Below are 13,869 nucleotides of genomic sequence, written 5' to 3'. Positions count from 1 at the left end.
TATTTTTGTTATCAATTCAGGAGGTGGTCTCGGGAGGAGCCATCAAATAAGATTTACCCAATTAAAAGTTTAACATCTATATACAGTATATGTAATTACTAATATTACCTAATGCCCTCACCCTGTAGGTTTTGTATTATGGCATCATTCTGACCTGTTTTCGTATACAAAGTATTGTCCTGTATGAGAGCTCAGAGCTGTGACCCTTTTGCTTGTTTGTATGCTGTCCCTGCTTTAATCCGAGTGCTAATAAAGCTGGGTTTTACGTTTCACTTTGTATATTTCCATTATTGACTCTGCGTTTTCTGGCTCCTCCTCCTCTGCATAATATTGGGGTTTGCCTGGCCACCTTAACATAAGTTTGCTCTAAAGCATAGCCAGGTCAGCGTCACCAAACATTCATCATTTCCACAGCAGAGTGCAAATGTGCAGGACAAAAGGTGTACATGCGTGTATGCTGCCTTATGCCCTGCACATTTGCATGCAGCCGTGTAAATGAGTAAATGCTGCCTATTATGCTTGTGTGGTGGGCAGCGTTTACAATTCAATGCTGCCTGCCATGCACGCATTGTAGGCAGTGTGTACAATGGATCCCAAAGGAGCCCACCTGCTTTCTGCTGGTTTATAAAGCCAGCAGGCTCCATAGGGATTCCCAGCATTTATATGGCGAAGAGGAAGGGAAGCGGTGGAAACACGTGTTGCATTCCATCCCACCTCTCCACCATACAAGCGGTCGCAAATGTGGAATGTAATGGATGAAAGGTGTAAAAGCCTTACACAAGGCCTTAAGACCTTTCATTCACGTCACGCCACTGAGCAAAATGAGCTCCCTCAGCAGTTTCTTATGAAAGCCACCTTCAATTCTTCCCATATTTAATACCCACACACCTCCAAATACCGGCTCCATAGTGTGCCGGCCATCAAATTAGACTCATGCACGTTGATGACAGGCTTAATGCTTCCTCTATGATTCCTAGGGAAAAGACTGACCATGCCTAAATCCTGACTCATGTCAATCGAAGTTGTACGGATTACAAATGAGTCTTTCATTTCAGATTATAACCACATAAAAATGCCAAAATGGTTGTAATTGGAGAAGCGTGGTAATATAGTGCTGTTCATGTGGAACACCCTTTGCCATTGATGATTTTTGCCCAGCCACATGATCGCCAATTTTGAAACATTGACGGTGTGATGACAATTAAACCATAAAATGGTAAATGGTGGTGGCCAGTGCATGCATGGTGGTATATGTCCTGGTCCTGGTCCAAAGGACAACATCATCTGTGTATAGGAGAAACAGAGTGTGTTTTGTGCCCACAGAGCGCATGTCCATAGCGGCCCCCCACGTCATTGATATAAAATGAAAATCGGAGGGGAGCTTGGACACATCAAAGCCTCACAATCTTCAATGTGTGACATGCGTCTGTTGTCTTCCTGAATGACCTACCTAACATAAGTCAAACTGGAGTAGATTTGTATGAGGGTCTTTAACAGGTCAGGATCAAGCCCTTTCCTAATTTCCCACAATATATGAAAAATGTCAAAATGAGAGATTGAAAAAGTCTACTTTTAAAGTACCCTTTTTGGCAATAACATAAATGACTATAATTTGTTTTAAATTCAGACATTGATCCGAAGAACCCATATGGTGTCCAAATCCAAATTGTGCATCAAAGATTATACCATCAGAGTTTTCTAGCTCCCATAAAATACATTTTCTAGAAAACTACCATTAGCACCCTTATGGGGGAGCCAGCCAATGAGGTGGCTAGGAGCGTGGGCTGAAACCGGCTATCTCAGCCCACGTTCCAAGCCGCCTGACATTCGGTTTCCCTGGCCACCATCTTCCCCCCACCTTCCGTCCCTTTGTTTTTTAACATTTCAAACACACCCCCAGCTACTTATTTTCAGCGGCACCTGCTGCTTCCTCTCTGCAGCCATCTTTGAACAGTCTTTTCGTTCGGTGAATGGGATGCTGTGAGGCACCCCATTCACGGAACAAACATACTTTCAATTAGCCCTGCCTCAGCCCATGAGACAGTACTAATGGCGTTAAGCGCCTGTTCCAAAGGCTGTAACGGGTGGTAAAATCCTGGTGCCCTCATTTCGCTTGGACCTATAACATGGGGCTGTCGGGCCACAATTGATTTGGGGAGAGCTCAAATCAACTTTATTGAAGATCGGCACAACAGATCTGATGTACAGGGTATATTGCATTTTCTTGGTAATCCCTAGTGCCACTCTTCGTCCACCTCTCTTTCTCATACTTTCTGCCTGGCTTTCTCTCTTATATCTCTACATCAACTCTCTTTGGCCTTTCTCTTTTTTTCAAAGTTTGTTTCTCTCGCCTATACTTTTTCTCTCACTCTGCACTAAGATAGATCTCTGGTGTTTATTGCACATCTAAACTGTTCTTAAGGACTCGAGAAGTCAGCATTAAGCCTAAATGTACTAATGATCTGATCCCGGCCCACATCTGATTTTTAAGTTAAGTGATAACTCATGAGGGGCACATTGCAGGAAAGGTAGCTTGGTACTTTAAGCGACTTTTGATGTGATATGGACCCAGTGCTCCAGTTACATTTTGAAGACAGGGTATTTTACTACCAACTCAAAGTTGGGAGTAAAATGATTTTTTAGGGAGTGAAAAAGTTAAGTCCCATTTCGAGTGGGAGTATTTAATAAGCAAGTACAAATATGTTTTACCAGTAAACAGAAATGTTTTTGTTAAACATATTTCTCTGCACCGAGTTATTTATTCACACTAAAAGATACTTTTGTACCTCTTGGCAGTAATAATAGAACAGCTTCTTCCGGTGCCACTATGTTTACTACTGGTTCAAACATATCCATGAAGCATGCGTCTGCTTCCTATTTATTTTTGGGGGTGTGGAAGTATGTGTCTATTTTCAGATAGTAAAAGTAGCAGATACACAGCTTATGAGTAGGTCTGTGTGCACCAAACACCGTGTTCATGAGATTGACTTTGCCCCCTTCATTTCTGTAAATAAATGTGTTTTTGCAAACCTGTTCCAATTAAGATTTCTTATACATTGCTTTATCATGTGATTTGGAGCATTACAATTCATATTTAATAGGATACCGTCCGAATGATTATATAATATAACAGTGTAACCACTGATATGCAGAAGATGTTCTGTTGTACGTTGGTATGATCGTCACTATAAATATGCGAGGGAAATATGGCATAACATCTGTTACTGCACCATTGTACTATAGGTTTGGAGGTAAAGTACAGCACTTACCTCCAGCATTTTGCTGGAAGAAAATTCTCCACTTTACCCCAAAAACGTGCTATAAATATCTTGAATATTCCATGGAGTCCTAAGGACTGTAAAAAAAATTAATAAAAAGGGCACCAACACCACCGTTTCGTCACATATAATGCCCGGGAAAGGACACAAGACCGAGTGCCGGCAACTGTAAATGGTTTTGGCAGTAGATTCTTGGATTTAATACGTATACTTCTTTATTGTCAAACTTATGATAAGGCCCATAATGGTTGCTGAGAAAATAATGTTACCTCATGTGTGCCATTTGTGAAAACTACCAAATATGAAATCACCCAGCAATGATTTAGCTTAGACTGTGTCACAGCAAAGTCTCAACCGTATGGTTTATTAGTAGCTGGCAAGTGGGGGGTGGCAGACTCCCAGTCAATCAGGGGACTCAGATTGTGTGCTTTACCACATGGTAAAACCGCCGCTCCAAGCCTCCTCAGAGCTGGAGGCCGCCATCTTCCCTCGCCTTGTCCAAGGTAAGTGGTCCCTATGCACTCCCGCCCCCTCCACCACTGCATTTTCCACATATTTAGATCTCCCCACATCCACTCCACTTTCCCACTGCTCCCGAGGCCTCGCTGGCACCGGGAACACTAGTGTTTCCAGCGCATCCACGATGGCAATGGCCGCCATGGAAATGGAGAAGGGACTATGTTTAGTTCCCTTATCCCCGATCCATGGCGGCCATCTATTTTTGCAGTTTTATTTCTTGAGTCGAGAAACAGTAAGCATGCCATTTCCCAACTTGAGAAAAACATTACTACTACCCCCGTACACAGTTCCGGGATAGTAATAAAGATTACCCCTGCTAACTGCACAGGGAGGATTAATTCTATTAAAGACTAGGAGGCGAGCATTATGCTTCAACTTCTTTATTACTACCCTTCAACAGTTTCAACAACTGTATCAAACAACAACAAAGAAATGTCCATCTGACTTTCACTTTAAACTACAAATCCCAAAGTCTCTGTAGTCCTTCCTTCTCTACAGCTCAGTTATGACCACATCCTGTCCCTGAGCTCCTCCTCTCTTTTACGTGCTCTTAATGTCTTGATACCAAAACTTCAAGTCCCGCCAACTGAGCAAGGACTTCTTAAACTCCAACATAGAAACTCTGCAACGACTGAACTCTCGTCGTCCTTCCTAGTCCATTCCCTCAATTGTTCTTCTGCTCCTCCCCTAGAGAAAACAGAAATATAATGTCAGGGTGGCACCTAGTTTGTCATCATAACCATACACTGTTACATGCAACAGTCGCGGGTGGGAACTAATGCTCGCCTCCTAGTCTTTAATAGAATTAATACTCCCTGCGCAGTTAGCAGGGGTAATCTTTATTCTATGACAAGACTGGAGGCGAGCATTATGCTTGTTCAAAGCTGTCCCAACACTGCACCCGCTATACTTTCAGCTGGTTTAAAATAAAATTCTCTGAAGGTATGATCACACGCCCAGTCTGCTGCTGCCATAATATCTTGCAAGGGAACTCCTGTCCTATATGCTTTAGATGCCATGGCCCCTCTCACTGAATGCGCACCATACTGTCGCAAATCAATCCCTGATGCTAACATCACTTCTCTAACCCATATCGCTATGGTAGCTGTTTGGACCGCCTGAAAAGGCTTCCTACGCGCAATTAACAACTGATTTGTACCCATCGCTCTGTTCTCTGCCGTCCTAGCTTCGTATACCTTGATGCAGCTAGCTAGGCAGCATTTAGCATTATCTGGGAAATAGGGGTAGTGCACTGTGGATGTATTCAATTTGGTCCTCTGCACCACTATGAAGGTTGCGCCTTCCGACCCAAACGTCCTCCTATTAATCTCCAATGCTCTAACATCGGACACCCTCTTACAAGACACGAGGCACAATAGCATCGCCAACTTGCCCGATAACTGCTTGAGAGACAAATATCTATTAGCTGGCCAGCTTTCTAATAATCTCAGTACTTTCGTCACGTCCCACAGTACCGTATATCTGGGAACTGGCGGCACTTTAAACTTAGCACCTCTGACGAGCCTACAGACTGCTGGGTGTTCACCCGCTGGCACACCTTCAATCGGTACATGACCTGCAGAAATCGCAGATCTGTACACCCCTAATGGGATGAAAACCTCTCCCTCTGCACCAGCTCGTCCACCTAGCCCAAGCCGCGTCGTAGCTCCTCCTAGTCGATGGAGCCCAGGATTCGGCGATAAGTTCGGCAGCTTGCTGCGAAATGCCTGGCAGCTCCCATCGTCGCCTGATATCCTACACGCGATGAGCGGGAGAGTCCCTTTCGCTCTCAGAGGATGACACTGTCCAACTGGGTCCGTGAGCAATCGCTCCCGTTCCGGGAGGACTCTCGGCAGATCTATTAGGCGCTCTATCAGCGTCGGGAACCACACCTGAGCTTTCCACAGTGGTGCTATCAGCACTAGTTCTGCTCTCTCCCTCCGACACTTCGCTAGCACTCTGCTCAGCATCATGAATGGGGGAAACGCGTAGTGCGCCTCGCCTGCCCAGTCCTGCAGGAGTGCATCCGTTCCTCTTGCGTCTGGGTCTAGTCTCCAGCTGAAGTAGTTGGGTATCTGAGCGTTGAGGCGAGAAGCAAACAGATCTGTGTGAAACGGACCCCATCTCTGATTCAGAGTTTGAAATACCGCCGGATCCAGCGTCCAATCGCTGGAGTCTGTGAGGTAACGGGAGTTCCAATCCGCTATCACATTCAGTGTTCCGGGTAAGTATTCCGCTGTCACTGACGTCCCGGACCTCAGGCAGTAATGCCAGAAATCCTTCGCTAGCTCGGCTAGCATCTTGGATTTCGTCCCTCCTAAGTGGTTTATGTAACGTACCGCCGAAATGTTGTCCATCTTTAACAGTACGCACGACTTCACCTTGTCTCTCGTGAAGGTCTTTATCGCGAAAGAGCCCGCCAGGAGTTCTAAGCAGTTTATGTGCAGGCTCAGCTCCTCTGAGCTCCATTTCCCTCCAGTTTGCAGCTCTCCGCATCGAGCTCCCCATCCTATACGACTTGCGTCTGATTCTATCACTAGGTCCGGCCGGTCCCCGAATATGGCACGCCCATTCCAGGCATCCATATTTTGCAACCACCATTCCAGTTCTGTGATGGATTCCTGGTCTAGTGGAATCGATTGAGGATATCTCAACCCTTGTCGTAGGTGTCTGATTTTCAATCTTTGCAAGGCTCGATAGTGTAAGGGACCTGGAAAAATGGCTTGTATGGAGGCCGCTAGGAGGCCCACAATTCTCGCTAAAACTCTCAGAGAAATCACTTTCTTCCCTAAACATGCTCTGATTTCTCTCTTGATGTCTCGGATCTTCCTTGCTGGAAGTTCCAGGGTGGCTTTCCTTGTGTCCAGGATGAAGCCGAGAAAGTCTAACCTTTGTGCTGGCTTGGTATCCGATTTCTCTGTGTTCACTAGAAACCCCAGTGATTGCAACAGGTCTAGTACCCACTGCGTCTGATACTCCAGCGCTCCCCGATCTTCCGCCAGCAGTAATAGATCGTCCAAGTATATGATCAGCCGAATCCCTTTCTCTCGGATGGCTGCGGCTACTGGCTTCATTAATTTTGTGAACGCCCAAGGCGCTGACGCAAGCCCGAATGGCATGGTCTTGAATTGCCAGAACTGTCCCTTCCAGCGAAAAGCTAGGAAACCTCTGAAACACGCCTGCACCGGCACCGTCAGGTATGCATCCTTTAGGTCTAACCGTGTCAGCCAGTCTCCCTCTCTCAGGGAATCTCTGAGCTGATGGATCCCCTCCATCTTGAAATGATGGTACACTATCCATCCGTTCAGTTCCTTTAAATTGATAACTGGGCGAACTTTCTCCTTCCTGTGAACGAGAAACATGTTGCTGAGGAAATTCGGGGCTCCGGGGCATCTCTCTATGGCTCTTTTCCTCACTAACTGCTCCAATTCGGCATTGAGGGCCTCTAGCTCTGCCTTCGCTAGCTGCGGGCGATGGGGCGCCCTTGCCTGCACTGGGTCCTGCATGAACTCTAACTGCAGACCTCTGACGGTTTGCAAAATCCAGGCATCGCTGGAAAGCGCGCGCCAGTTTCCCCAGAACATACTTGTCCTCCCTCCCACTGGAGGGTAAGTAATGGCCCTTACCTGGCGTGAACCTTTGACCACGTCCGGCACCTCTTCCTCGCCGTCCTCTTGTATTGCGACCTCTGGCCAGGAAGAAGGTGTCTTGCTGCCTGTTCTCCCAGTACTGGGCTCTGTGATTCGGGGGTCTTCTGTCTCCTTGTTGGTGACCGGTCAAGCGACCCCCTGTAACGGCCGGTCCCGGCAAAAACTCTCTGCGGGAAGATCTTGCGAATGGACGCCTGTGCTTTCTCCAGGGACGTATATGTGCCAACGAAGCGGCCCATTTCTTTCCCGAAAGTCTCACCAAATAAGGAGCCTTGGGCTGCCTCTCCGGCCTCATAGGATGCCAGGTCACTGAGCTTCGAGTCAATCTTCAGAAGTAACCCTCTTCTTCACTCGGAGGTTATAGCGCAATTTGCGTTTCCCAAGAGGCAAACTACTCTTTGGGCCCATCCGGCAAGAGCCTCTGGGTCCACTTCTTCGCCAGTGTCTCTCGCTCTCTCCGCCAAGTCCACGATCTTAGCGAGAGGGCCGGCTAAATCCAGGACTTTCTCCTGGCAACTCTACCATGACCTATCAATCCCTTTACGGGGATCCTTATTGGTCTTCGAAACAAAGGTGAGCATCTTCGGATCTAACTCTGGGTTTCCACTACCTTCCCCGGCAAGTCTGGTCGGGGGCATTCTGCTCGAAGACGCTGTTGCACTTCTTTATCCAAGGCTTTCCGCAGCCTTGCTGCCATATATTGAGCCACTCTTGGAGAAGACCTCGGGTTTCTGATAGTATCCGGGTCGAACATATCATCCTGCTCCTCATCGAGGTGCTTCTCTTTTCGGGCTATTTTCCTCCGGCTCCAGAGGGGACGAACCCCTTTCCTCTGGCTCTTCTTCCGAGCCTAGGTCATCATCTCCTTCATTTTCTTCCCCAGGAGAGGGGGTCATGAGGTCCGGTACGGCCTGACGCTGTAAGTATGCTTGCTTAAGCTTCGCAAAGGCGTCGGCGACCTCCGGGGCCTTATCATCCGCCCCCATCTGTAGGGCCCTCGGGGTCTGCAGAGGCTTTCCTCTTGCGGACCTGAATACTCTCCTTAGACCCTGCTCCAGAGGGTTCGATGGGCAGGCTGCGAGTCTTCTTGGTGCTTTCGGTAGGCTGGTGAAGCATGGCTTCCAGTGTCTCTAGCCTTTCTTGTAAGGGTCTCACACCTTGTGCCACTGCATCTACTAGGGAATTCCCCAGCACCTCCTTGAAACTAGCAGCCAAGTCAAGGGACTGCTCCTCCTCACTCCACTCGAATTCCGACATGATAGGGGTGCTGCGTGCCTCAATACCTTGTTGTAGGTGTCTTATGCTGCCCACTTCCTAGCAGATGCTCTGAGACAACCTCTGTGTCTCTTCGAGATATATACTCAGTCTCTCCTTTTTTTTTAATTTTTTTTTTTTTATTTTGTGGCTGCACCGACTCACTTGATCTGTTGAGCCTGTAATGGCTTATGGGTCTGTATTTTATCCTCTGAGACAGAAGCCTCGTATATGTGTGCTTGCTCGCACTGTTCTGCATGTTTTCTTTTTTTTTTTACACCGCCGGAAGCTCCCGCGCCTGCCGCCTTCTCCCGAGACTACGCAGGCCCTCGCTCGCCATGAGCCTCACGGGTGCGGGTAGAAAAACAGTGTCTTTGGGAGCCGCAATGAAAGCTCCGTCGCGATCAGAGGAAGGATCTTGCTGCCGGGGCTGCGTCGCAGAATGAGTGCGACGTGGCTCGGCGCTTTGAAAACTCCGCCCCCACGAGGGTGGGGGCCGGAGTCCTCCTTCCCGGCCCTCTGCGAGGGCTCGATGTGTCTGACGCTCACCCCGCCTCCCCAAGGGAGGGGGGGACCTAAGCGTGTCCGCTCCCGCTGTAGGGGCGGCTCGAGGAAGCTCCGCGGCCCCGCAACGCACCACTGATGCGCCGGGTATACGGCACGGGGCTAGCCGCCGCCGGAGCTCCCGATGCTGCTATGAGGTAGCCGAATATAATCGCGTCCAACGCTCGCGCACGCAACGACGCCACGGAGGCTACTCACGCTCGAACCGAAGTCCTGCAAAAACACTCCTATCTGCGTAAAGCCATTAGAATAAAACACATACTATGCTGCGCAAGCATGCTTTGAACACTCTCAGATCTTCAACTTAATTAAATCTTACAGTAATCCTATCTAACACACAATAGCTGAGAGGTAGAAGGAAAATCACTTATCTGCTTGAAGAGCAGTAAAAGAAGAGGAGGAGCTCAGGGACAGGATGTGGTCATAACTGAGCTGGAGAGAAGGAAGGACTACAGAGACTTTGGGATTTGTAGTTTAAAGTGAAAGTCAGATGGACATTTCTTTTTTGTTGTTTGATACAGTTGTTGAAACTGCTGAAGGGTAGTAATAAAGAAGTTGAAGCATAATGCTCGCCTCCAGTCTTGTCATAGAATATCAAAATAACGTGAGCAGAGGGGCATTACCCAGTTAAAGCCCTCGCTTTGCTCAGGCTTTTAACTTACGCCCCCCTGCTTGGGTTATATTTGTTAAGTAATCTGTATTGTTCCTATGCACTTCATTATGACCTACTTTTTGTAAGCAAAGGCTCCATAAATTGCTTAGGGCTAGAATTACTAATTCTTGCAGTTACAATAAATGTTTTGTCTTGGAATCAAGTCCTTTGACCTCAAGTGTAAGTAGTCATAGTTAATGTAAGAGGTTTTTATTTTAAACGACCCCGACATTTGTACTTGAAAGATATCCAACTTTTTATTTATCTCTGAACAAAACGTGGTCTTTCTTTTCTCCCTGAAAGGGTTGGGAGATGGTGGCGGTCCTTAGAGCTCTAATAGTGGCCACTCCATTAGTCGACCATGAACAAGTGCTGGAATGTAGCAGTTTGCATGTATTGCCCATCAATCATTAACATACAGGCCAGCAGCACGGTCAAGAGTTTAGTCTCCATAGTCAATGGGCAGAGGTTGATAAGACATGCAGCTATCCAGCAGTCTGTCCTTGTTTGGCATCACCATCATTTGGACCTTGAACATATTGGCGGTTAATTCTCCCTTCCCTCTGGTGTTATGGTCCAGAGCTAGCGATATCTGGGAGTTGAGAGAAACCTGGCTCATGCAGTCTAGGAGGACCTGGTTGGAGAGTTACCTTTGAATATAGGTCAGCTGTGCCCACAGCCACTCCTAGGGGTAGGTGAACAGGGCAGCTGCCTGGAGCACGGAGTCAGAAGACACACTATAAAGGCAGGTGTAAATCAGTCGCTGGACGGATGTCTTTACACAATTATATAAGTGAGTAGAGCACAGAGGCCTTCTCTAGCCTTCCAGGACCAAGATCCAATGTCACCCACACCTCTCCCACATGCAGGACACCTTTGAGATGGGGCTCTGTGCAGTTCAATGCAGCGTTGCTGCGATAAGGTCCAAAGATTGAGCAAAGGATTCCGGAGGGGTGAGCCGGTGTTCGAGTAGAGGCAGCGATGAGCATTGCTGGTGTAATAGAGCGCAAACTGTTTGAAGCAGTTCAAGGCAGCAAACAGGGTACTAGGCTGCCTTGGACATCTTCAGGCTGCCGTGAGTTACAATCCAGGGGCTCCAGGACAGGGTAAGCCATTTTGATCGGCACTTCCACTCGAAGCAACATGGCTGGCACCTATGCGGGCTCCTTCAACTCTACTGAGGAGCCTAGTTCCAGAGACCTCCAAACAGCAGCCATTTGCACTATTCCCTGAGGATTGTTAGGGGGACAGAGCTCTCCTTTGCCATGAAAGCCTTCTATCTTTACCTCACTGTAGTTGGACTTTGGAATGGACTGTACTACCAATAGAGATCCAGTGAATTCTTCTTGAAGGTGCACAGATGAATCAAAGATGGGGACCCTTCCTTATAAAGGTAAAACGTCACAGGAGATTTTACAAGAGCAAGTCTGCTGTAAGGGGTCTAATAACGGTATCTATAACAAGTGATTGCTGCCTTGTTGTATCATATGCACAGGGACTTGTTCTACATGAAAAAGAGGGACAGGGAGGAAGGACTGCCATTTTAAAGCAGGATTCTCACCCTCCTGGGGAATTCAAAGAAGACAGAATCCTGTCTTTTGTCTCACTGGGAGGATTGGTGACAGCCAGGCTAGCCAAGAATAAACAAAGCTTTGACATCACCAACGTGTGCTCACCGGGTTGACACTTGTACGATATCAAAATGGTGAGGCTTTAATAATAGCTTATTTCTAGGATTTTCTCTGCTACCCTACTGATGAGGCACACATTATGGTTTTGATTTCAGAGGTGCATTGGTTAAAGCGCTGCCTCTGTCTGCAGTGGTTTTGGGTCCCTGTAGCTATCAGGAATGCACATTTGCTATTTGATCCTGGCTGTCCCACTGGAAACGCAATGATGTGCATCATGTTTTAAAAAAATCTAAATCAGATCTATTGAAGACTGGTGGTTAGTCCTGATAGAGGGTGAGAAAATGCATATCACCTTGGCAGTGTCAAAACTTCTTGTACGAATTCAAGCTAGAATAGACTTTGTTAACAGAGAAGATAAATAGCCTTCTGGAAATGGTCAGAGGCGATTAGATATATGCATTCCGACATGACCAGTGATTCTGTGCACCACAAAGTTTGCTATCCTTTTTCGATTCATCGTTTTCTCAGTTCTCTCTTATTTAAAAAAAAAAAGAATAATTGAGAATGTATTTCTATTCTATGTGTAAGGGAAGAAAATTGGGACAAAGAAGTTTCAACTTTTTTCCATTGACGAAAGGTTTTCAATTTTGTGAACCATAAAATGTCAAAAAAAAAAACAAAAAACACATCCACGTCTTTCACACCCGAAGCACATGGCAATCGGTCACAGGGTTTTGGAGGCAAGTGAAAGAAGTGAGGATAAAAAAAAATAACAATAATCGAGAAAGAAACAAGTCATGTGAATGAAAGCAGAAGGATGTGCAGATGAAAGCAACGGGAACCAGGCGAGTGAAAGCCAAAAGGAAGGGACGTTGGAATAATGGGAAACACATGGTGAGAAGGCGGGAGAGAATACAAGAGCTTAGTGGAAAGCAGTACTAGAGCTAGAAAGAGAGCTGTGAAGGGAAGCACATATGTATAGCACAGGGGAATGGAGGTGGTCTCAAAGAGAACAAGGTCTAAAAGAGAGCAAGTGAGGGGGCTGAGATGAGATAGAAAAAGAGGGAAGCAGGTGGTAAGCATTTGTAATTAGGCTAGGGGGTGGATGTCCAGCAAGGTAGAGTTTGCTATAGTGAGCTACAGACACACCTGGAGGTGAAGCTGCGCATTTTAGTGGTTTACCCTAGCTGGGCACCATATCACTATTAACTGCCCTGACTGTGCCAAATAGATCTAGGCCAGGGGTCTGAAAGCATTGGCTCTCCAGATATATTGGACTACAGTTGCCATGACATCTGGCTATTCATGCTGGGAGTTGTAGTCCAAAACATCAGGCAAGGTCAAAGGGTTGCAGATCCCAGGTCCAGACTAAAGGCATGGCCAGCCCTCCAACCCTATATCCTTCCACCGCCTCATGCCAAACCACAATACCATATTCCATTGGCAGGGCCCTCTTTCGAATACTGAACCCAGTCACCAAACTCTGCCATGCATTTAAGAGATCACATCAAGAGTCACGGGGCATAACTCACTGTGTAGGGCTCCTGCAGAGACATGCCTTTGCGGTTTTCCCGTTGCACTTCTCAAAGATATGTGTCCCTGTCTGCAGTGACGTGGCAGGCAAAGGAAAAGAGAAACAGCCCGGACAAAAAAAATGTCCTTCTTACTATCTGAAAATAAAAACCTTTATTGTACAGTTGCTGACAATGTTTAGAATCACTGCGCCTGCGTAGAAGTAGGCGACCCACTGTGGCTCACGCGCAGAGCGAGGCCGCCAAGGTAGTGTCACTGTGGCGCACGCGCAGTGTAAGGCCCTCAAGGCCACGTATCACTTTGGCGCACGCGCAGTGTAAGGCCCTCAAGCCGGCCTGGGCGCGCGCTCATTGCGCAGGCGCCACGCCTGTATTGGCGAATGTCGCACCCGAGGCGCGTGAGGTAACCGTTTGTCTACCGTTATCTTCTGCTCCAAGGGCATCCTGGATATAGCTGTAATGTTTGGGTGGAGGACTGCTGTTTCTCAATATTCACGAATCTGTATTAGAAAACATTCCAGACTAGGTTTGGATTGTGTGTCCCGTACACTTTCATTGCATGAGTGACCGTTGGCCCCGCCTCTTGACGAAGAGCAGTGTCTCAGCATGCCTCGGTATATAACACACGGATCAGGCGCGTCCGTTAAACCCGCCTCTCAGGCTCCACGAGCTGGCTGTCAATTAAGCAACAGCGAAGCCAAATGCCCTTTCAAAAAAAGAAAACCAACGAACTCGGTGGATTCCCTGTGCATATTGTATGGCTTCACTTACAACGTAAAACGTCAATGT

The 13,869-nt window shown here is 47.3% G+C and overlaps 1 protein-coding gene across 1 annotated transcript in view; it reads right to left on the bottom strand.

Annotated features, from left to right (window-relative positions):
- LOC138566103 (zinc finger protein 436-like) overlaps positions 1-13,258 on the bottom strand; it is a 153,757-nt gene extending 140,499 nt beyond the window's left edge. The window contains exon 1 of the mRNA XM_069643109.1: positions 13,081-13,258. Within this exon, the coding sequence (XP_069499210.1) occupies positions 13,081-13,104 (24 nt within the window). The 5' untranslated portion in view covers positions 13,105-13,258. The remainder of the gene's footprint in view (positions 1-13,080) is intronic.
- Between the last annotated feature and the right edge of the window lie 611 nt (positions 13,259-13,869).

This window comes from Ambystoma mexicanum, chromosome 1p, assembly GCF_040938575.1.
Source record: "Ambystoma mexicanum isolate Mex_15411 chromosome 1p, UKY_AmexF1_1, whole genome shotgun sequence".
Classification (NCBI taxonomy): Eukaryota; Metazoa; Chordata; class Amphibia; order Caudata; family Ambystomatidae; genus Ambystoma; species Ambystoma mexicanum.
Note: the sequence above shows the minus strand (reverse complement) of the source record. Positions and strands in the feature narration are given on the sequence as shown.